At 61.9% G+C, this 24,005-nt stretch overlaps 1 protein-coding gene and 1 long non-coding RNA gene across 2 annotated transcripts; both read right to left on the bottom strand.

Annotated features, from left to right (window-relative positions):
* Positions 1-2,485, bottom strand: LOC147571783 (uncharacterized). The gene is made up of 2 exons (XR_015246787.1): positions 1,964-2,485; positions 1-1,516 (listed from the first exon to the last, which is right to left on the bottom strand). It is a non-coding gene; the product is annotated as an uncharacterized LOC147571783 (long non-coding RNA).
* Positions 2,486-3,641: 1,156 nt separating this feature from the next.
* JRK (Jrk helix-turn-helix protein) lies at positions 3,642-13,039 on the bottom strand. The gene is made up of 2 exons (XM_086695489.1): positions 12,890-13,039; positions 3,642-10,955 (listed from the first exon to the last, which is right to left on the bottom strand). The coding sequence occupies exon 2, from the start codon at positions 10,514-10,516 to the stop codon at positions 8,891-8,893; it is 1,626 nt and encodes a 541-aa protein (XP_086551615.1). The 5' UTR covers positions 10,517-10,955; positions 12,890-13,039; the 3' UTR covers positions 3,642-8,890.
* Positions 13,040-24,005: the final 10,966 nt, after the last annotated feature.

Here is a 24,005-nt window from a genome sequence, read left to right as displayed (position 1 = left end):
TGAGAGAGAAGCCCGTAACAATTTATTACCTGGCAGACGGCAGGCTGGACAAGACAATTTGATGGTCTTTGATGGAGGGCAAGAAACAGGAAGGCTGTTTTATTAACTTAATTGTTTCAGTGGCAGTAACACGGGCGCCCGCGCGTGAATCTCCCGTCCTCCCGGAGGTGGCGGGTGGGGGGCCGGCAGCCCTCTTTGCAGGCCAGCATCCTCCACGCAGTCAAAAGCCTGTGGGCGGGCCAGGGCGGAGGGTCCTGCACAGGGCACGGCTGGCCCAGCCCGGGAGGCCACAGGGTCGGCACCTCCGAGGGCGCAGGGCGGGTGGGGTGGGGGAACGAACCGAACCCCCAGCACGTTCCCCGCAGCCCCGGGCTCCTCCCTCTGATACCTCCCCTCACCTGGAGCCCTGGCCCCACTCTGTTGTCTTAATATCTGTTTAATTAAATAATGAGGTACAGTGAGAGCCCACGACCTCATTTTTGGAGCCACAAATGAGAGATTTATGGGTGCCCTCGTTAGAGCTGCTGGCAACAGGCATCTTCCTGAGCTAAGAGGAAGCCTCACACTCTGGGCTCACAGAAAAAAAGCCGTTTATTAAAATTATTGCCCCATAGAAGGGGCAGAATGGCGTATTCGAGTGGGAAGCAGGAGCGTGCTGTGGTGGGCTTGCCGGAGGAGTGGGAGGCGGCCCCAGGGACCCACCAGCCCCCCCCCCACCGGCCTCGGCCGCCACGGCCCCTCAACCAGCCTCCTGCCGGGGAGACCAGAGCTCCCCCAAAGACTGCGTGTCTTGCCATGTTTGTCACCCCCCTCCCCGTGTCCGGCCAGGACCCCCACCCTTGCCCCCTGCAGCAGCGGGGCCCAAAGCAGAAAGCGGGACAGGGATGTGGCTGGCAGGGAAGGGGGAGGGGGAAGGGAAAGTGCCAGCCCACAGCGACCAGGTGAGGGGGGCACTGACCCGGGGCGACCAGTGGGCCGCCCCCACACGCTCGTCTCCAGACTGGACTCCCCTCCTCCCGGCGGCCGAGTCCCTGCTGTGCAGATCAGGTCCCTCGAAATAGGTCTCGAAGCGCATCCGCCTCCCTCCCCGGCCACCTCAGTGTCACCACACACAGCACCTCCTCCACTGGCTTGGGGGCCACAGGGGCCCCCCTCACTGGTGGGGGCTCACACTGACTTTGGGGGTCACGTGCTCAAAAGTCCCCTGCAGCCTCCCCGACGGGGTCTATGAGCCACTGTACCCTTCCGGACCAGCGGCAAACAGTGCTGGCCTCGGGCCCCCAGAGCAGCTGATGCGCCCACGGCAACACCGCGCACCGGGCCCGCCCAGCCCAGCGAGCCCACGGTTCACGTTTCAAAGTGGACCTCGTGACAATGGTTCTCAACACACGGGCCAGGCCGAGGCTTGCCTCCGTAGCGTGAGATGGCCTGTGTGCTTGACCGGGGGTGGGGGCATCACGTGAAGAGAGGGCCTCCGCGGGGTGTCCCCAGGAAACGTACTGTCCAAACTCAGACCCTGGAGAGTGAAGGGGTGTTACTGACGATTATACCCAGACAACAGGTGCCTACCAGCTCCACCCCTGGCAAACCAGGACATGGGGTCCCCTAAGGGCCCAGAAGCCTCTGAGGTGGAGGAGAGAGCCCCTCGCTGCCCGGGGCCGGCCGGAGAGGTGCTAACCCAGGAAAGCAGCAGGCGGGCTGTAGCCAGACAGGGCCACGGCCTGGCCCACCTGGTAGCTGTCCAGACGAGGGGACTGGCCCCAGCTGGGTAACCTCCTGACAAATGACAACAGCACAGTCCACCCTCTTTACTTCTCCCCTTAGCCCCCAGCCCATCACCTGTCTGCACTGGAGGGGGAGGGGGTCTGGCAGGCCCCAGACCTCTTCTCATTTCCAACAGAACCTAAGGACCAGAGAAGGCCATGTCCGTCTTGGGTGGCCGAGCCCAGACCACTGGCCCTACTGTGGGGCTTCTCCCGAGCAGGCAGCCTGGTGACCTCCGTGCTCTGATGTCCAGTTCTGGGGGGGGGGGGGGGGGGCCACGTCCACACAGGGGCCCTACATCAGTAGGTGGTCCCACAGTCACATTCCCGAGGGCCTTGCCTTCCTGCCCAGGCTCCCTCTTGTCCATCCGAGGGTCCCTCAGTCAACTCAACTCAGGTCCCTAGGGTATCCAAAGTCTCCCCCGAGATTCTGCCTCTCCCAGAGATCCTGCTGCGGATCCGAGGTTCTCAGTCATCAGGAGTCACGGCCTGAAACAGTGAAGGGGTGTCACCTGCCCCTGGACAAGGAGAGCTGCAGCACCGGGGGACGGGGGACAGGGGCTCCCTGGCCGGCTGCCCTGAGGGGGAGGGGCGAGGAAGGAGCCCAGACAGATGCCAGAGCGGTACTGGGAAGGGCAGGGTGGGAGGCAGCCCATGACCCCACCCGCTGGGCCCCAAGGGTCCTGTCCTGCCGGGTGGCCACCCCGCCTGGGGGCCACTCCTGCCCTGCCACTTCACCCCACAGGGCACCGCTCCCAACTTCAGCGGGAGAACTCCACACCCTCCCGGGCCCCAGTTCTACGCCTGCCACTTCCACGAAGCCCTCTCTGTTCTCCAGGCTGCTTTCCCACAGGCCTCTCCTGCACCCCAATCCCCGCTCCGAGACTGAGCACCACCCCCTGCCTCGGGCGACACCGCGAGCTCTCTGAGCCCTCATCCCGATCACCTCTGTCCCAGCGGCCAGGCAGCCCCCAGGACCCGAAGAGCCTCGATAAAGACCTGAGAAATGAGTACGTGACCCACATCCTCAGCTACAGGCGCTGGGAGAGCCACCGTTGCTCACTTTGGGCACGTGACACTGTCCTAGGCCCCGCTGGCTCCCAAGTCCATATTGGCTCTGTGATGCTGCCCGTCTTCTCTGCCGGGCGGTTAGCTGGGTCCCTAAACCGGGTCTGGCTCTTAGCTGTGCCCACTCGGCGTCTGCTCCTCGGAGCCGGCTCCCTCTCCCTCCTGCCACCCCGTGGGTCTCTGGGACTGGAGGGTGGGGTGCACGCACAGCCTTGGGGACTGGGTGGCCAGAGCCACACCTCCTGTCCTGTGGCTCCTAGCCAAGAACTTTCTTGGTTAGGAGAACTGCTGCCACCCCCCCCCCCACCCCACCCCTTGCCTCCCTGAATATTCCTGTGCCAGGCCCACATGGCGTCCAGTAAGGAGAAGCTTGTCCCGGCCTCCCGGAAGTCCCCGGTCCAGATGGATAGGCACAGGTGTAGATATCCAGGACCCCAGTCCTCGAGCAGGGAGCACACCCAGCGTCAGGCTGGAGAGCAGGGACTGGCCGGGGGAGGAGGCAATCGGCCCCTCCGGGGTCCTGCAGCACCGCGGGGAGCCACCCCACCCCGCGCCCCCTGCCCTGAAGCGCCCTTCCCCGCGCTCCGTGGGAGACCGCGCATCGTGCTCCGCGTGCCTGACCCCCTGGAAACTGCTGGGGTGGGACAGAGGGGCACAGGTGGTGGGGGGCGCTGTCTGCGGAGGTGAGGACTTGGGCCCCCGCTGGGACAGGTGGCGGTAAGCGCACGCTGCCCCGTGTGGGTGCGTGCAGAACAGCAGCCTGTCTCACTCCATCACGAGACGCGCTTGGTCGCCAAAACGTAGAGCACATTCTCTAAGGCAAGTTTACTGACAAAGGTCAATTTTAAATAAATCAGCGTGCCTGGAGGCTCCGTGCGGCCTGAAATGGCAGTGGCGGCACGGCGTCCTTCCTGGCTCCCAGAGGGACAAGCGGCCAGGAGCACAGCAGCGCTGGCCCTTGAGGCCACAAGCACGGCCGCGGCTGGCGCACTCCGGGGCCCCCCTCTGCGGGATGATGGGTTCCAGGGGCCGCAGCAAGACCTCTGCCGTGGCGCGGACCAGCTCAGGGCCTCGACCCCTGCTCTGCACAACGGGGACCACGCTGTCACCTCAGCCAGGGCCAGGGAGGCTGGAAGGTCCCGCTGCTGAGGGTCCCGGGCCTTCCGGTCCCTCCAGCCCTCATCTGCTGCTTTTATGTTTTCTTCTAACGTAGCACTTTAATTCCTGTGATGCATCTGTCACTACTTTTGAGTTACCTCCTGGGCAGCCGCTCTCAGGCCGGCCAGAACGGACTTCGGATGTGCCCTCGCTCACTTCCTGCTGGAGACGGCAGCCCCACACCCCTTCCCGGTGTGACCATGAGACACAGCACACTGTAAACGCGATGAACTCAACGACACGGGGCCAAGACGCCCACCTTGTGCGATGGCATGCCTTTTAGAGAAGCTGCCAGAGGAAAGGGTAGCGGGGGGGGGGGGCGCCCCAACCGCAGAGATGCCCGAGGGTCAACTGGACACAGTCTCCTAGGTCTCCCATCAGGACAGAACTGTCTTCCCCAAGCTTCTTTTTGTTCTGAGTGGATTTGAACTACTGTCGGGGTCACTTGCTTTGAGCCTGAGGAACTTCAGTGTTTCTCGGAAGGTGGGTCCACTGGTACCAAACCCTCTCGGGTTTTGTGTATCCGCAAACGTCGTTCTCTCTCTTTATTCGGAAAGACAGTTTTGGTGGACGCAGGAGTCTTGGCTGTTGGGTTCTCTTCGAGCACTCGGATGATGCCGTCCCTGCGCCTGGGGTCAGCTGCCAGCCTCGTGGGGCGCTCTCGTGGCCAGGGAGGGCTTTCCCGGACTCTGGATCATAGCATTGGTCCCACTGGAGCTCACCGAGCCGGCTGGACTTGTCGGTGGACGTTTCCTGATAAATCTGGGGATTTTCAGCCACTGTTTCTTTGCGTATTCTTTCCCTTCTGTCTCCTGCCCTCCCCGTCCTGTGGCTCCGACGGTGCACACGGGTGTCCCTGTTTCTCCGAGACTGCTTGCTCCTTTCCCGTCACTGTCTTTGCGTTGTGTGATCTGTGGGTCTCTAGGTCAAGATCATGGATCTTCTGCCAGCTCATGGCTACCGTTGAGCCCCTCTAGTGAACCTTCCATCGTGGTTGCTGTATTTTATAACTCGAGAATTCCCACTTGGTTCTTTTACTTTTTAGTTAATTCTGATCTTTTCATTGGTTCCGTTAGTTGCGTCGCTGTGATGGCACCTTCCTTCACTACTTTCCCTTCCCTGTTTGAAGCTGGTTTTCTTTCCTCTGACTGTATCTACGGCGGCCACTTTCAAGTCTCCTCTGCTCAATCTAACTCACACACTGCCAGTTCTGTGGCCTTTGTTTCCTGGGGTCTGTGCCACATGCGCTGTTTCCTTGCACGTCCAGGTAGGAGACTAGTCGTTTTAGGTAATGTGCTGTAGCAGTTCCGGGCACGGGCCACCCAGGCCGGATCGTGTTACCAGTCCCATCTCGGGGGCGGTGGGGCGGCCTCCCCCAACAGCTTCCGCTCCAGCCTCCCACTGCTGGCCAGGGGCGCAGCCCTGGGCTCGCCCACAGTCACCCTGGGAGGACAGAGGCTCTGGCTGTCTTCCCTGCCCCTGAACTCCTCTCCCTGCCGGCCGAGTGCTCTGCTGTCTTCATTACTGACGCCCTGGGCGTAAACGGCTTCCCTGACTAATCCAACCAAATTTGGCTCCTTTGAAAGAACAGCTCCTGAGATCGGTGTCTGAGATTCTCCCTGACCAGCCTACAGTTCAGCCTGTGTCCCCAGTCGATCCACCGCTCCTCCCACGTGCTGTTCTCTGCGAGCTCCACTTTCCACAAGCACCCTTGAACCTCACCCTCTGTGCAAACGCAGTCAGTCCTTTTGTGGAAGGCCTGGGCCCCGGGGGTGGGTGGGTGGGGACAGCAATTCCAGTCCTCTGGGCCCGCTGCAGTGCGGGGTCCCCGCCCCACGAGTGGAGGCCCACACACTGCCCGCCCCCTTCCTCCACACCCCGGGCCCTCCTGACACACGGGCCCTCCATGGCCTTGGGGAGCAGGGCCGAGGCCCAGAGTGGGTGGTGGGGGTGGGGGTGAGGAGACCTGGCCCCGGCTTTCCCGGGCTGCTCCCCAGCGTGGGCCCTCGCGTCCTCCACAACTGCAGGCCCAGATGTCCCTGGGACCCGGCCCAAGGGACGGGAGCAGAAGGGATGTGTGCCAGCTGAGGGAATTCTTGGAGGAGGTGCTACGCTTCCTGCTCCCGGTGGCTGGAAGAAGACACCAGGATGGGGACTGGAAGGCCAGTCTTGACGTGAAGCGGGAGCCACATGTGACAAATGGCAGAGGAGCCTGGCTGCACGCACACGGCCGCCTCACTGCCCTGGATCCCCCTCCTGGACTTGCTGGGCCGAAGCAGGCAGGACCTCTGTTCTCTTTACCGCCCTCATGGACCCCCTAACACCCCCACCGAGCCACCTTCCGCCCCTCACCTGTGTTCCGGCCTCCCCAACTTCCGGCCCTTCTCGGGAAACCTGTGCTCTCCGAAGGCAGGACAGGGGCCTTGTCTGATCACCCGCCGGCCCCAGGCTGAGCACGACGCCCAGCGCAGGGCGGGCACTTAACACACATCACGCCTGCGAACGAACCGTCAGCATGCTCCCACGCCAGGAGAGCCCGCCACAGCTGGCACCCGGGGCACCTCCTCCCCAGAGATGCTCAGGCGGGCCCTCGGAGGCAGCATGGGTGGGTCCCGTTCGCCCCAAATTCTGCTTCCCCTGCGGCACGGGCTGCCAGGAAAGAACCCAGTCTGCCTCTCTGCGTACCCCCGCCTCCAACCCCTATCCCTCCAGAACCACGTCTGACTGCCGTGGCCCCGGGCTGCCTTCTGGCCCAGGTGGGACTAAGCAGAAGAGGTGCAGGCTGGGCCAGAAGGACAAGATGGCCAGGGCTCGCAGGGACAGGGAGCCCAGGCTTCCTGCCTCAGCAGCAACTGGGGGGGGAAGGAAGGGGGGACCGGTTCTACCCTGTTCCAATTTCACATCCAGTCTCATAGGGTTCCACCCAGCAACGTTTGGGAAAAAAGATTCTGAAGCTAAAACGTTCTGACCACCGAGCCCGAAGCTGGGCAAGGAGGGATGGGCAAGCAGCTGGGAGGGCCCTCGGAGGACAGGTGGGCGTGGAGGCCTGTGCGAGCCCTTGCACGTGGCCATGTACCTCGGTCTGTGGTCCAGGGAAGCTTGCTCGCCAGAGGTCTGCCTGTCCTGTTCCGCCCAGAACCTCCGAGCAGCGCGGCACCGTGGCTGGTTCTGGAAGGAGCGCCTGGAGGACAGACACCCCCCCCCCCCCAAAGGCCATGTGGTGACGAGCATTTATCGTTAGGTTCCAAAACGGCCAGGACGGGGCAGGTGGTGAGGGCGCTGAGAGAATCCATGGCCTGGGGTCTAGGGTCTGACGGGGACAAGGCATCCACAGGGGACCTAGGAGGCGGCCAGGAACCCCACCTGCTCTCCCCTCCCTCACGACACCGCCCAGCACAGTCGAGAACCACGCCGGGCTGTGCGGGGAGAGCTTCTCAGGACGTCCGTCCGCCTCTCCGCTGCCCGTCGCCACCGCCGAGGGCAGCACTCCGGTGACTCCCGACACCTAACTTCCCTCCAGGCTGCAAGCAGCTGCGATGCGACAGCAGCAGCCCCAACACACACGAAGGAGAGGATGCGACAGCGACACAGCCCTGCCCGAGCCATCCGGCCCTAGGACTCGGCGACGAGACTCTTAAAAAGGCCCGTACTTAGTTCACCATCTTCACACGTGCACAGAAAGCACGCACGGCCCACGTGCTGCCCCACAGCAGCAGCGGCCGCCTCCCGTGTTCAGAAAGACGTGAAAGCACCGGGGGGACCGGCCGCACGCCAAGCACCGTTCCCGCGGCTCCCGGAGGGACACACGGCAAACGGAGGAAGGAAAACGTCACGCCAGCTCGGCCACCAGGCCGTGAATCCAGGGGCACGGAGGTGAGAGGACACGTGGGGAGGGGAGCACGGCCGGCAAGGAGCCGCAGCGGTGCCGGCGAGGCCGGAAGCATCCGGGAGACACGGGAGGGACCGCGTCTTCCCACGGCCAGGTGGTGCCGCCGGCTCCTGCCCGCACGCGGCACAGAGGTGGGAAGGGCCGACCGCAGGAGTTCAAGCATCGCTAGAAATCTAAGCAGCTTGTTCCAGCGCCGGGTCGCGTGTGCGCAAACCTCAGCCTCATTTCCGAGCGCCTCCTCAAGATTCGTCAGCGTGAAGGCGGGAAGCGCAGAATCCCCGGGAGCGAATGGTGAACTTGGAGCCCGGACACCAGGCCTGCCGGCAGTGCGCCACGGGCCCCTCGGGGCAGCGGGCAGCCCGGGGGGACGGTCCTGCCTGCGCTGTGGGAAGTGAGTCCGTCACGCCAGCACAGCGTGCGGCCCCCACGCCCTGAGGTCCCAGGAGGAACGCGCGGGAGGCCGGGGCAGCTGAGTGAGCCCGCGACTGAAGTAGGGACACGCGAGCAGGGTGACGACGTGTGCCTTCGAAGCCGCAGGCGAGGGCTCTGCCGACTCATGGTCAGAAGCGGAGTCCCAGCCGTCGCGCCCACCTGACGCAGGGATGGCGGCCACACGGCAGACCCGGGCCCGAGGGGACGGAGGGGCAGGCCGTGGGTGACGCTGACCCGGCCCAGTGGCCGCAGGTACTGCCATTGCTTGGCCCGAGGACCGGCTTTTCTCCTCCCGGACGGACAGACGTCTCCACCCGCACACACAGCAGGGCTCAGCCAGCGCGCACGAGGCCAGAGTCCGCCCGGCACGGTCCTGGGCTCCGGTCACAGGATGTTCTGCTAGGCTTTCGGTCTGGCGGACCCTTCCAGAAAGGGCTCCTCACATTCACGCGCCAGAAAACACGACAGGCCCGCGACGAACCAGAACACGCGGGATGGGCCGCCCCAAGTCGCCGAGACCCCACACCGGGCGCCCAGCCTCCCGGGCGAGCTCTGCCCGGCTCTGCAGCGCCCCCAGCCATCAGTCCTCGGCCGCCGCGGACGAGCAGGGCAGAGGGGAGAGCTCCTGGGGGGCCTCGAGCTTGACCGCGGCCCTGAGGGCCACGCGCCGCCCCTTCGCCTGCCGCTGCCTCGCGAACACCGAGCGCAGCGCGCGCAGCTGCCCCACCTCCTGCGCCGTGAAGCAGGGCTGTCCCTCGGCGAAGCGGACGACAGAGTCAAAGGCCGAGGCCGCCTGCTCCCAGGCCACCTCGTCGCCATCCTTCTCCACCTGCTCTGGGCCCCCCGCGGACGGGGCCAGGCCCTCCCCGGCCTCGCATCCCAGCCCGTCTCCCTCGGCGGCCGCGCCCCGGTGAAGCCGGCTGCCGGGGCGCGCCGGGGCCTCTCTCCCGAGCTCCAGGATGTGCGCGAAAGTTTGGTCGTGAGGCCTCGTTTGGAGACGCTCCGGCTCCTCCTCGGAAGACGAGCCTTCGGCGAACGTGACCGCGGGCCACAGCTTCCTCCAGGCCCGGCTGAAGACGTGGCGGGGGACCGCGCTCCAGGCGCAGGCCACGCTGACGATGGCATCGTTCATGCTGTAACGGGGGTGACGGCCCTGCAGCGTGGCGGGGGGGTTGATGAAATTCCTCAGGAAATCTCTCCGAATGCCCTGGTCCATGGGCTGGATGGAGGAGGTGGCGCCCGCGGGCAGGAAGACGGTGAGGACGTTGTCGGAAACCAGCTGGGACTCCCGCGGGCGCGCCCGGGCGCCGTCCAGCAGGAGGATGGCCTTGCCGTCCTCGGGCAGGCCCACCGCTCGGAAGTGCTCCCTCACCGAGGGAACAAAGATGTGATGGAACCAGTCGGAAAAGATCTCCTTGTCCACCCAGGCGTTGCCCTGGGCCTTGTACGCCACCGGCAGGTGCTGGATGCCCCGGAAGGCCCTGGGGCCGCCGCGCTTCCCGATCACCAGGGGTTTGATCTTGTGCGAGCCGGTGGCGTTGGCGCACATGAGGACGGTCAGCCTGTCCTTGTTCTGCTTGACGCCGGGCGCCGTCCCGCCTTCCGGGCTGGCAGTCGGCAGGCACCGCCAGAGAAGGCCGGTCTCGTCAGCGTTGTATACCTGCTCCGGGGACAGGCCGTGCTCGGCGGTCAGGCTCCGGAAAAAGGCACAGAACTGCTCTGCCGCCCGGTGGTCGGCCGCTTGCTTTTCGCCGGACGCGTCCAGCTTCTTAATGCCGTGCCTGGCCTTGAAACGCCACAGCCACCCGCCAGAGAACACGCAGGGCTCCGTCAGGCGCATCTGCTCGTAGAAGTCCTTGGCCTTCTCGATGAGCATGGGGCCCGACACGGGCACGCCCTCGGCGCGCTTCCCCAGGAACCACTCGTACAGGATGCGGTCCAGGTGCTCCAGCTTGGGCGTGTGCAGGGTGCGCCGCTGCTCCAGGGCCTTGTTGGAATCCGAGTTGGCAAAGAACCGAAGCAGCTGCGCCTTGTGGGCCTTGATGTCGTACAGGGTGGACATGCCCACGTTGTACTCCTGCATCAGGACCTTCCTGCTCTCCCCCTTCTCCAGGCGCGTGCAGATGTCGATCTTCTCCTTCAGGGTCAGCACCACCCTCTTGCGCTTCTCCCCCGGGCTCCTGCCGGCAGCCTGCCTGGAGGCCATGCGGAGGCTGGCTTGTCCCCAGTGGGTGGGGAGACACTCGCCGCGGGGCCTGGCGGACGTCTTGCCTCTCCCGCCCCTTTCCTCTGCTCCCGCCCCTGCCTGCCCCGTCCCTCTGACCCTGGGGCCACCGTGAGCCTCCGCTGCTCCTCTGTTCCTCCCTGCGGCGTCAGCGGCGCCTCGGCTTCCGGGCTCCTAGCGACGCTGGCGGCTCCCGGTGCTCTCCGCAGGAGACGACCGGTGTCACGACGCTCCTATTCATCCACACCGTTGGAACCTCTGGCCTTCTCTCAGGGGGACAACGGCAGCCCCTCCCTTCAAACATGGACCACAGAGTAGAGGGGTCCTGGGAGCCGGTTTCTGGTTAATCGAGGCTGTACCGCCTGTGCTGGGGACACCCCTCTGGGCTCACGGCATGGTCCCACATGCCTCGCTTTAGGAACTGGGAAGCAGAACAAGGGAGGAAAGAACGTTACTGACCACGCACCTGGGCCACCCACACACATGCCCCCGTTAGTTTAGACCCGCCGGGAAGCTGCAGCGGAAACCAAAGTGTGGTGGGGGAGACCAGCACATGAGCTGGCCCAGGTGGCGTGGCACCGGGAAGGCCGCCCCGCCGGGTGCGCTGGCTCTTCCCGGCCCCACCAAGTGACAAGTGACCTCTCGGCCATCACAGCTCCTTCAGGCCAGACAGCTCCACTCTTTCCTAACATCTGCCCAAACACCCCAGCCCTCCCTGCCTCGCGGAGCAGACTTGCGGGGCGGAGCAGAGGCATCCCTGCTGGACCCTTCGAGATTACCCACCACACTTCACCTGCGAAGACACTGACATTCGTCAGCCTGCGAGTAGAGAGCTGGTGCCCTGATACCGACCGGCCCGCAAGCCGTGCAGTGTCTGCCGGGAGGGTCCCCTCACTTCCTTCATGACTTGGTCACGTGGCCCTCACTCCCCTCCCCAGCTATAGCCTGCTCGCTGTCCCGCGACGAAAGACAGGCAGTACTCACCACGGGCTTCTAGCAACTCCCCACCCCACCTCTCACCCAAGCCCTTATTTGGGCCGTGTCTTCCCACAGATATGCAGACCGTGAGGCCAAAGACTAGCCTATGCGGAACATAAAAACACAGCCCTTTGAGCTCAAACTCTAGGCGCATCACCAGCCAGCTCTGGGTGTGTCCCTTCCCCCTTCTGGGTCAGTCTCCTGGTCTGCAAAGTGAGGGTGCTGTTCCTTTACGGATCCTACCTATATCCTACTTACTGGGAATGACAGTGTGAGAGCGGATTGCTTGGACCTAGACCGGGGGAAGTGAAAGGCCACCACCCACCCCTAAGAGAGTTCCATATGACAGCACCCCAGGAAGGAGGGGCCTGGAACCTGACAGGAACTAACTCTAAGCACAGCAGGGAGAAGTGGGGGGGGGGGGGGGGGAGGAGGAGGAGGAGGAGGAGGAGGAGGAGGAGGAGGAGGAGCTGGGACTGTGGAAAAGGCCTCCTGGAGGAGGCTCAGCGCCTGAAATGGGGCCATTAAGGACGTTTCCTGTTGTGCACATGCAGGTGTGTGCAGAGTAACATAAGGCAGCTGAGGACACTGTGGACCAGCCTGCGAGGCAAAACTGCCTTTACAACTGAAAGGCAGATACTCCGATATTCTGAAACAACTTCTCAAACCAAAGGGTAACCTAATACGGAGAGAGAATGGGGTGGGGTGGGGTGGGGGTGTAGCCTTGTGAATTCAAAGTAAGCACACGAACGTGCACGTAAACATCTTACCCTCCTGTGCCCAAAGGATAGAGAAGAAGCTGGGGAGAGGGCATAAGGGGCCAGAGACGGGACCGCGGGGCGGGGTGGGGGGAGGACCTGTCCTTAGAAAAGAGCCGCAGAGATTCAGGAGAAAAAGCGAGCAACCGCCTTCCCCTGGGAGCAGCCGTAGCGTGCAGGGTCAGGAAGGGCCGGGACCGCAGAAACGCGGGGCGCGTCGCGGGGTTGGGGGTGGGGGGGTCTGCGCGGCGCAGCGGCCACACCCGGGGCGCCCGCGGGAACCCGGAGCCGAGGGGCAGTCGGGTTTGAGGACACGCCGGCTTTGAGAGCGTCTCTCTCCCGGGACCACGTTTGGGGTGGAAGCTCAGTCCCGGGCACGGGAACAACCCAAAGAGGGAAAACCGAAAAAAAGTGCAAGTCTGCGCCGGGGGGCGGGGCGCCCGTGGCCGATGCTTTCCTCGAGCGGGGTCCCCGGGGGTCTGCGAGGGGCGGCCCCGCGGCGGGGCTGGGACGGGAGGAGCCTCCGCCCGGGGAGCACGGACTGCGCGGCGCCCCCACCCACCTCCCGGCCTCCCGGCCCCCCGGCCCCCCGGCCCCCCGGCCCCCCGGTCCCGCTCACCTGCAAACCCGGGCCGCCGCCACCGCCGGAAGTGCCGCCTCTCCCCGCGCCGCCGGTCCGCGCCTGGCCGCCTTCCCCCAGCCACTTCCGGGACGCTCTAGGCAGCCTGGAGGACTGACTGGGCCTCTCGCTGGCCTTGCGGGCCGGTGCGGAGCCGGTGGGTGGGGCGCGGGGCGGCCTCTCCCTGTGCACCCGTGGGGCGGGCGCAGGGGCGTCGGAGGCGCGAGTTTCGCGCGAGTGGAGCCCTGCGCGGAAGGACGTGGGGGCCCTTGCAGTCCCGGCCAGGGTTGGCAGGAGGACGGTGACGCAGCCCCCCTCCCTCGGTGAAATCCAGGGGCCAGCGCGGTTTCCTTCCCGCTCGGCCTCTTGCTGAGCTGGCGCCTCATCCGCACCTAATTTGCAGGGGTTGCGTGTTGATGTTTGAGACTTTAGAGCTGATGAGACTCACACTTGACCTGATGCAGTCAGAGGAGTTGAGACTTTGGGGGGCCCTTGGGATGGGTGAATGTGCTCTGCGTGCGGGACAAATGTGAGCCTTTGGGGACCAGAGGGCAGCCGTGGCGGCTGAATAAAGCACCGCCCCTGCCACCACCACCCCCACCGCCGCCCCTTGCCCCACACCCTCATCCCCCACCCCATGAGCACGTGACCTCAGGGGCTTTGCTTCTGTGATTAAGATTCTTGAGATGGGGAGATTATCCTGATTATCACAGGGACAGGGGTGGGGGACTGGGGGGGGGGGGGTGCAGTGTAATCACAGGGTCCCTATAAGAAGGAGGAAGGAGGGACAGAGTCGGGAAGACAACGTGATTCAGGAAGAAGAGGGAGAAAAGGCAATGTGACAACAGACACAGGTCGGAGTGTGTGCTTTGTAGACCCAGGAAGGGCTGCCAGCTACGGATGCATATTCTTTCTTGGATCCTCAGGGAGGATCCAGCTGCCGACACCTTGTGTCCTATTTTTAGCCTCCGAGTGTAAGGTTATTTGTCACAGCAGCGGCAGGGAGCCTAGACGGATGTCCATAGCTGTCTCCGGCTTCATTCACTTTCTCCCCTGGGCTTCCAGGATGCTGTAGCCCCAGGCCCTCCTTCCTCGCCCCCCCCCCAAGGATCCCTGACCTGCGGGGTTCACTCCTGGGCTCTCCCCTTCTACCCACACCCACTCCCTCCGTGATCTCCACTCCCGTGGCAATACCAGCAGGGGCTGGCCGCTCCCACATCCCTGTCTCCTTGCCGGGACCCCTCTTGAGAACTCTAGACGCCTGTGCCCTTCCCGGCATCCCCACGTGGACCTCTGTGAGGACCTCATGCCCAGCATTTCTAGACCTGAGCTCCTGACGCCGCACAGCCTTTTCCACCCACACAGTCCCCATCTCAGTGAGTGGCAGGGTCCTTTTTCCATTCACTCGGGCCAAAAATTCAGTCACGCTGGACCCGCCTGTCCCTTACGCCCCACACCCAGATTGACCAGGGGCTCTGCCTGGCTCTGCCCTCCTCATCCGTGCCACGTCGGGCCTCCTCACTCCCACCAACTGCTCTCTCCCTGGCCCAAGCCCCCCTGGCCCCCTCACATCTGTCTTCGCCCCCATATCAGCCATCCACTGCTGCACGATGAAGCATCCCCAAAACTCGGGCTTGAAACAGTAGCCATTTTGCTGCACACGGTCCTGTGGGTGAGGAATTTGGGCGTGCTAGAGGCAGACGTGTTTGACAGAGGAGAAAACCGGAGCACTGAGCAGAACTCGAACGTGAGGGGGACCGAGCAGGGTGTCCTGGGGCAGCCAGGTGGCCCCCCCAGGAAGGCTGGCTCCATCCCTGTGTTGCGACACTGTGCTGCCACCTCATGGACACGGGCTCACATGCAGCACACCTCCCCCCACCCTCCACCCCGGGCATGGGGCTGGCAGGGGCCTGGGTTTGGTCCCCAAGATGTATGGGGTTCCCCCAGATGCTCCCACCAACGCTCTGGGGCCCTTGGGGCTCATCTCAGGGACGGAGCCAACTCTGGCCGAGGGGAAAGGGTCATAAAGAGAGGAAGGGAAAGGACTGGTGTCTCCTGGGAGCTGGCGCTGAGGGCCCCACTCCCCCGAGCACCCCCAGTGCACAGGATCGGGCCCCCAGACCACCCCCGATCGCCACCGCAGCCCCCCCCCCATCGCCGTTCGCAGCCAGAGTGGCCTTGAGAGGGTCAGTCTGAGCAGGTCACCCCCTGCCCCACCCCTGGCTTCCCAGTGGGCTCCACACAAGGGTCCCCACCAGGCCCTGCTCTCACTGCTTCCTCTGAGCCCATAGCGTTTCACCTGCATACATTGTACTCAGCCTGGAGGCGGCAAAGTCTCCCCGAGACTCTGGAGTCCTCGGGTGAGGAAACCAGTCAGTCCCCAGAGGGAGGGTCTTGGGGTGACAAGTCTCTTAAATTTTTTTTTTCAACGTTTATTTATTTTTGGGATAGAGAGAGACAGAGCATGAACGGGGGAGGGGCAGAGAGAGAGGGAGACACAGAATCGGAAACAGGCTCCAGGCTCCGAGCCATCAGCCCAGAGCCTGACGCGGGGCTCGAACTCACGGACCGCGAGATCGTGACCTGGCTGAAGTCAGACGCTTAACCGACTGCGCCACCCAGGCGCCCCATGACAAGTCTCTTAATAGCAACAGAGGGGGGCTTTGGCTCCAGGCTGAGGGTGTTTGTGAATTCCACACCCTCTGGAAGGGGGGCGGTGCTGCCGGAGGTGGGCCGGGTCTCCTGGGCTCACTGACTGCACTCCTGGAGGGAGAAGAGGAGAACCAGCAAGGGGCTGAGGCTGGGACAGCAGGAGGGGGCAGGTTGGGGCAGAGCCACTGAGGGTGCCTAGGACACCTTTGTGAGTACCAGGAAGAGGCACCTCCCCTGGGGTGCAAGACCCTTGAGACAGTTAGAGACCGACTGGCGCCCGGGGTGGCGGGATGCCCTGGGAGCCTGGCCCTGGTGGGCTGGGGGTGAGAAGCGGGCTCCCAGAGCCCCTGATGGGACTCGGTGACCCCAGTACACAAACACACACACACACACACACACGGAGCTTGCGAGACATGGCCTTAATTTCCAGAACCCACAACGGGAGGCCTGGCACGGAGCATGCGTCCCCCGACCGTCAGTGGCCTGGCAGCAAGTAGAATTATCCTCTCGAGTTACGGACTCATTTTTCTAAAGGAAAAGGTCTATAAAAGTAGAAGGTGAAATCAACTGTGGTTTTGTAATTCACATAACATCTTAATTTTTCTAATTAATTCAGCATAAAATGTAAGATTCATCCAAAAAAAAAAAGGGGGCATCCATTCAAGTGTGGGACAGGGTGGCAGCCATAGGAGGTCACGGTCTGTCTGCAAAACGGGCGTGGGGGGGGTGGTCAGTGATCCTGCCTCCTCCCAGGGCCTGGCCCTGCTCCGGTCCCACCAGCCCCCCATCCTGGCGGGGGGTGGGGGGCAATGCGGGCGGGCAGGATCTCCAGGGAACCCAACTCGTTGGGCAGGCAGGTGGAAAGCCAAAAGAGAACAGGAAAATCTGGAGCCCAGGGAGGTGACACCAGAGCAGGGCTTGAAAGGGCGGGCCTACGCCAGCCGACTCCATCTTGTTCTGTGTCCTTCACCTTGACCACACCTCCTCCCCTTGAGTAACCCCCCCCTCACCTGCCTAACAGGACTCGACCCTTCCCCAGGACCCTTCCCCAGCCAATCGGCTGAGGCCATAGCCATTACCTCACCAACTGCCCCCAGGCCCCAATAAAACCTTTGTCCTTTTGAAACTCGCCCTCTTTCCCTGGTATCTCACCGCTGCGTCGGTGCAGGTAGGGGATTGAGCTCGCGCTAGCTCGAATAAAGGCTCTTTGCTTTTGCATCGGACTCGGCTCCCTAGTGGTCTTTGGGGATCATGAATTCTGGGCATAACATTTGGGGGCTCGGCCCGGGATCCCCAAGAACCCCCAGGGACCCCCGACCCGGAGAGCCTGACTGGCCACGGTTAGTGTCTGTTTGTTCTGTCTTTTCTGTGTGAGCTCATTTCTGGAATTCTGGTAGTGCCCGACGCGGTCTAAGTGGACGCACTGGAGGACCACGGGCCGGGAGTTTCAGAAGACGTTCCGATTCTCCCTTCTGGAGGGACGTGGAATCCCCTCAAAGGTTTGAGACGAGGCGGGTCGCTCCCACTGGTCGGCGTGAGGCCGTCGTCTTTGGAGGGACGTGGAATCCCCTCATCGGTTTTGGAGGGACGTGGAATCCCCTCATCGGTTTTGGAGGGACATGGAATCCCCTCAAAGGTCTAAGCTAGCTTGCAGTTTTGCTTCCATGGAGTTGGAAGACTTTCTAGGGGCCCTCTGTTTGTCTGTTTTTGTGTTTCTCTGTTTTGTTCTGTGGACTTACTGGACGGACGTTATGGGACAGACTCAGACTACTCCTCTAAGTATTATGATTGATCACTTTAAGGATGTGAGGGGAAGAGCTAACAACCTCAGTGTGGAAGTCCGAAAGGGTCGGTTGCAGTTTTTTTGTTCTAGCGAGTGGCCAACTTTCAATGTCGGATGGCCACCAGAGGGGACCTTCGACCTCCCTACCATCCACCGAGCCAGGAGTATCATCTCTCAGCCTAAGGCGGGCCATCTTGATCAGCTCCCTTACATTATCACTTGGCAGGACCTTGTAGAAGACCCACCCTCTTGGCTTAAGCCCTTCCTAACCCTGCTCCCTCGGGAGCCAAAACCCATTCTTGCTTTGCAGGAGACAGAGAAGAGGAAAAGTCTTACCCAGCCTTCAGCACCCCTCTTCCCTGTCCTACAGGGGGGTGCTGAAGAAGAATTAATTTTTCCTCCCCCGTATAACCCCTCTAGGATGCCGGAAGAACACCATCCTCCCCCTCCGGGGGAGGCAGACGCTGTTCCGAGAGCGGGAGGCGGAAACGCTCCAGGGGGAAGCCCGCCCTTTACCAGACAAAGGGCTCAGAGGGGGCAATCCGCCTCCGCCGCCGACTCCACTATTCTGCCCCTGCGAGCCACCGGACCCCCAGACGCGGAGGGGAATCAGCCCCATCACTATTGGCCTTTCGCCACTAGTGACCTCTACAATTGGATAGCTCAGAATCCTAAGTTTTCCGAGAAACCGGCAGGGCTTATTGATTTATTAGACTCTGTTCTTTTTACCCATCAGCCCACGTGGGATGATTGCCAGCAGCTTTTGCAGGTCCTGTTCACGACTGAAGAAAGAGAAAGAATCCTCAGTGGGGCCCGGAAACTAGTTCCAGGCGCAGACGGGAATCCCACCACCAACCAGGCTCAGATAGATGCCTCCTTCCCCTTAACTCGGCCCCAGTGGGATTTCAACACGGCAGAAGGTAAGGAGAGGCTCCGGGTCTACCGCCAGACTCTAATGGGGGGTCTCCGAATGGCTGCTAGAAAGCCAACCAATTTGGCCAAGGTAGGAAATGTACAACAGGGAAAAGATGAATCTCCGGCTGCCTTTTTAGAACGGATCATGGAGGCATTCCGTACCTACACCCCCATGGATCCAGAGGCTCCGGAAAGCAAGGCAGCTGTTATCATGGCCTTTGTAAACCAATCGGCCAAAGACATTAGGAGAAAATTACAGAAAATAGATAGACTAGGAGAAAAAAGTCTGCAGGACTTACTGGTGGTAGCCGAAAAGGTATATAATAACCGGGAGCCTCCTGAGGACAAGCAGGCTCGCGCCATGGCGGCTGCCAGCAGTAAGCAGACTCGAGACCTGGCCAGAATACTACTAGCTACCACTGCTGACTTCCCCGAGGAACAAGACCGCCGTCTCCGGCAGCTGGCAGACGACGCAAGAAAAGGTAAAGGAACCACCAAGGGGGGGAAGCAGAGGCTGCAGAAGGATCAGTGTGCATACTGCAAGGAGATAGGGCATTGGGCCCGAGATTGTCCAAAAAGGGCCGGCGGGAAGGGAAGCAAGACTGATCGAGTAAAAGTCCTAGAGCTAAATGAACTAAGTGATTAGGGGAGTCGGGGTTCGGACCCTCTCCCCGAACCCAGGGTAACTCTTAAAGTGGAGGGGACCCCTATTGACTTCCTTGTCGACACCGGAGCACAACATTCGGTCCTCCGCACCCCACAAGGAAAACTAGCCAACAAAAAGTCCTGGGTACAAGGGGCGACTGGTATGAGCCAGTATTCATGGACTACCCGAAGAACAGTAGATTTGGGAACGGGCCGGGTATCCCACTCCTTTATGGTAATACCAGAATGCCCCTACCCGCTGTTAGGACGGGACTTACTGACCAAGATTGGAGCTCAGATAACTTTCAGACAAGGGGGGCCTCAGGTCACCGATGGCAAGGGCCACCCCATCCAGGTCCTGGCCATGAAACTGGAGGATGAATACCTCCTCCACCAGGAGGCGCTCCCGAGAGAGGATAATATAGACAGATGGCTACAAGAATTCCCCTCGGTTTGGGCAGAGACGGGGGGGATGGGACTAGCCGCTCACAGGACCCCAGTCCTGGTAGAGCTCAAGCCAGGAGAGAGCCCGGTAAGGATCAAACAATACCCCATGTCTCAGGAGGCCCGGAAGGGGATCCAGCCACACATCCGGAGACTACGAAGCCTAGGGGTACTAGTTCCTTGCCAGTCTGCCTGGAACACCCCCTTACTGCCGGTCAAAAAGCCTCACACAAATGACTACCGACCGGTACAAGACCTCCGGGAAGTAAATAAGAGGGTCGCGGACATACACCCAACTGTTCCCAACCCATATACTCTCGAGCTCCTTAGCGCCCTCCAGGGTCTGGTATACTGTACTAGATTTAAAGGACGCCTTCTTCAGTCTGCCGTTGGCACCCCAGAGCCAACCCTTGTTCGCCTTCGAGTGGCATGATCCAGAGGAGGGCTACAGTGGGCAACTCACCTGGACACGGCTACCTCAGGGATTCAAAAATTCACCCACCATCTTCGACGAGGCACTACACGAGGACCTGGTATTTACAGACACCTTCTCTGGCTGGGTGGAGGCATACCCAACCAAGCATGAAACGGCTCAGACGGTGGCTAAGAAGCTACTAGAAGACATCTTACCCAGGTATGGTTTTCCTGCCATGGTAGGATCAGACAATGGACCAGCTTTTATCTCGCAGGTAACACAGGCAGTAGCCAAGGCGGTGGGGGCAAACTGGAAATTACATTGTGCTTATAGGCCCCAGAGCTCAGGACAGGTAGAAAGAATGAATAGAACCCTAAAAGAGACCCTTACCAAATTAACCATGGAGACTGGCGGGGACTGGGTGACTCTCCTACCGTACGCCCTTTACCGGGTTAGAAACACTCCTTACACTCTGGGTTTTACTCCCTACGAGATCATGTCTGGCAGGCCACCCCCTGTGATTCCCAGCCTTCGAGCTGAACTTATTGCTGAGTTTAAAGATCAAGAACTTTTTCTTTCCTTGAGCGGGCTCCAGAGGGCGCATGAGGACATTTGGCCGCGTCTCCGTGCCATCTACGAGGCTGGCCCGATCCCGACACCTCATCAATACAGGCCAGGAGACTGGGTCTACGTCAAGAGGCACCACCGAGAGACTCTCGAGCCGCGCTGGAAGGGACCCTACATCGTGGTGTTGACAACCCCCACCGCTCTCAAGGTAGACGGCATCGCGACCTGGGTCCATCACACCCACGCTCAGCCAGCGGACCCCTCCTCGATCCGGAAGGACGTTGTCACGCGATGGGCCATCAGTCGGGACCAACACAACCCGCTCAAGCTCAAGCTACAGCGCATTTGACCTACCTGATATTGGTAACTCTGTTAACTGCTTGTCATTGCTCATGCTGCCGGGAGTCCCCACGCCCCCCAAAACATCACCTGGCAGATCATAGACACCAGCTTGGGGACAATACTTAATCAGACGTCCCAGAGCCACCCCAGGGACACTTGGTTCCCAGAACTTTGCATAAACCTCCAAACTCTGTTCCCCTTGTCACCATAAATGCAGCCGGTCCCATGATTGGGTCCCTAAGCTACATGACAAGGGGGGAATGAAAGGGCGGGCCTACGCCAGCCGACTCCATCTTGTTCTGTGTCCTTCACCTTGACCACACCTCCTCCCCTTGAGTAACCCCCCCTCACCTGCCTAACAGGACTCGACCCTTCCCCAGGACCCTTCCCCAGCCAATCGGCTGAGGCCATAGCCATTACCTCACCAACTGCCCCCAGGCCCCAATAAAACCTTTGTCCTTTTAAACTCGCCCTCTTTCCCTGGTATCTCACCCCTGCGTCGGTGCAGGTAGGGGATTGAGCTCGAGCTAGCTCGAATAAAGGCTCTTTGCTTTTGCATCGGACTCGGCTCCCTAGTGGTCTTTGGGGATCATGAATTCTGGGCATAACAGGCTAAGGGTGAGTCATGTCAAAGCCACACCCTGACCCCGTCCACTGCAGGGAGTCCCATCCCTTTGTGACAGGTTTTCCAGGCTGAGTCTAGGCTGAGGGGCTGTATTCAGTGTGTGCCCAAAGCGTGGATGACAGGACGGGGCACAGTCAGTGACCAGGGTCAGGGCTCAGGGTACGGTCAGGGTCAGGGCTTACTCGGTGAGCAGGGTCAGGATTCAGGCTGTGACCCTGGTGAGGACTTAGTTTGGGGCTGACAGGGTCAAAGGTGGAGTCGAGGACTCTATCTAGAGCATCGTGCCATGGGCTTCAATATTCAGTCAGCGGCCCGAACACAGCACCACAGACCAGGAGCTGTAAACAACACAGTTTGTTTCTTGCGGCTCTGGAGGCTGGGAGTCTGAGAGCGGGGCGTCGGCCGGTCAGGTGAGGGGGAGGCCCCCTTCCTGGCGTACAGACGGCCGCCTCCCCGCTGTGGGCTCAGGGGGTGGGGGGAGCTCTGGTGTCTGATCTTATGAGGGCACTTGGCCCATCGGGGGGACCCCACCCTCATGACCTCGTCTGAACCCAATCACCTCCCGAGGGCTCCGCCTCCGAGTACCATCCCATTGGGGTTATGGCTTCAGTGTGGGGATTTGGGGGGGACAATTCAGACCGTAGCATTTGACTACGGCACCCCAAACCCCACGTCCTTCTCACAGGCAAGGTGCACTCACTCATTCCTCCCCGACAGCCCCGAAGCCTTAACTCATGCCAGCATCGGCCCCAACATCAGGTCTGGGGGAGACGATGATTCCTTCCGGCTGCACACTTGGGAAATCAGACAAGTCATGCGCTTCCAGAATGCAGCGACAAGACAGACACGGATAGACCTTCCCACCAAGAAGGAGCAGTCGGAAGGAAGGAAGCGGGGGTGGGTCCCAGGCAAGTCCCAAGCCCAGCAGAGCTCATTGGCTCCTTAGACTCAAGGCGATCCTGTTTGGTCTAATTCTCTGCCGCCTGTACGCTGGGACAGCAGCCTCGTGCCCACGGCCCTGGGCAGGCCTCCTGCCCCCGCGGTTCTGCCGACCTCAGGCTGGAAGCGTCTCTGTGGTGGGGGCGTCCTGTGCAGGATGAACCCCCTGTCGGGACAACCGACCATGTCTTCAGGCATTAGGCCAAACGTGCCCCGGGGCACAGAAGCACCCTGCTCGAGACCACGGCCAGAGAGTAATCGCCTCGTATCGAATCAGATTAACAAACATTCATGCACCTGTCAATATTTGAGGACTGAATGTCCCAGGCTGGTGCTAGGTGCCGGGTGCCTTGAGTAAAAAGAGACAGATAAGAAAGGCTCCAGTCCGGGGCGCCTTCAGTCCCGGTCAGCTGGGGGTGGGCAGACAGGCAGACGGCCAGGCGCAGTGAAATCACAAACACTTTACCTTCCAAGGCACCTGAGCTCGTGGGATCGCGGGCTGGAGGCGGGGGGTGGGGGGGGGTGTTCCGGGAGAAAGTTCGGAGCAGGCAGAAAGAGGAGGAAGGCAGCTGGAGTGGGGGGACCGCGTTCACCTCCGTGTGAGCTTGAGCAAGGTCCTGTCCATTCCTGTGCCTCAGGAGAGACACCTCCCGGGGAAAGCGTGCAAACTGGCGGGCGCCAGGCGGCTGGGCAGGAAAGACCCCAGCGGTGCAGCGAGTGCTGGGGAGGTGTGGGTCTCACCCTGGGCCCATGTCACTGTGTCATCTTGATCCAGGACTCAGGGTGAGAGGATGGAAGCTGTCCCCACCGGGAAGGGTCGCTCTGCTCTCTCACCCCCACCCCCACCCCCACCCCCGTCCCTGTCCCAGAGGGCTGGGAGATGACACATCCCCGGGAGCGACCTGCCAGCACCACGGCACAGCCCCTGCTCTACCCTGGGGCTTCCTCCCCGGGAGGAGCCCAAGGGCATGAGGTCAGATGGTAAAGTGAGGTCAGAGATGCCATCTTTGGGCCAGGAGGGCATCGGGAAGTGAAAGGTCCTCTCCCCCCATGGGAGGGGCCCCTCACCGCCGCCCCCCCCCAGACACACTGGGGTCAGCAGGCAGTGAGCGTGGCTTGTACCTGCCAGCACCTGTGGGACATTCCAAGGGGTTACAGGGAGACTGTTTACAAAGGGAGGGGCAAGTTTGGAGGGACAATGGGGACCGAGAATGGGTCCCAGGCCAACAGCAGCAGGAAGCCACTGGGCCCCTGGGCTTGGAGGGGTGAGGGCACGGAACAGTCAGCACAGGCCGGGCAGGGCTAGCAGGAGGGGAGCAGGCTGGCCCATGGGGATGCAGCCACTCACTGCACAGAGCACCCCGCGGTCAGGGCACAGCAGGAGAGATGGCCTGGCCTCTGAACCTCCCGCCCTCAGGTCACCAGCCAGGGGAAGCCCTTGGGACCCTTGTGGGACCCCGGGACACAGACCGGGGGAGAGTGGGTCTGGCGTGCAGGCAATGTCCTGCCTTCTGCCACCCCCCTCCTCCTCCTACTGCGTCTCCCCGCCTCTCTTGCAGCTAAAGCTCCATGTTGTATGGGGATTAAGTAAGGTCACGAGGGGTGAGCCTGCACCCAGCCCGATGCAGCAGGACAGTGCACTTTGGCTGTGCCAGCCCCCCACCCCCAAGCCTCCGGGGCACTTCCCAGGGCGGCCCCCTCCCGAGGCACTTCTTGTTTGCAGCCGTCCAAGGTCTGTCGCTCCTGTGGGACCAGGAGCCCTAGGAGCACCACAGGCCCAGGGAGGTCG

The sequence above is a fragment of the Puma concolor genome, chromosome F2 (genome assembly GCF_028749965.1).
Source record: "Puma concolor isolate L17-30 chromosome F2, mPumCon1.1.hap2, whole genome shotgun sequence".
Taxonomy (NCBI): domain Eukaryota; kingdom Metazoa; phylum Chordata; class Mammalia; order Carnivora; family Felidae; genus Puma; species Puma concolor.
This window is presented reverse-complemented; position numbering and strand designations above follow the sequence as displayed.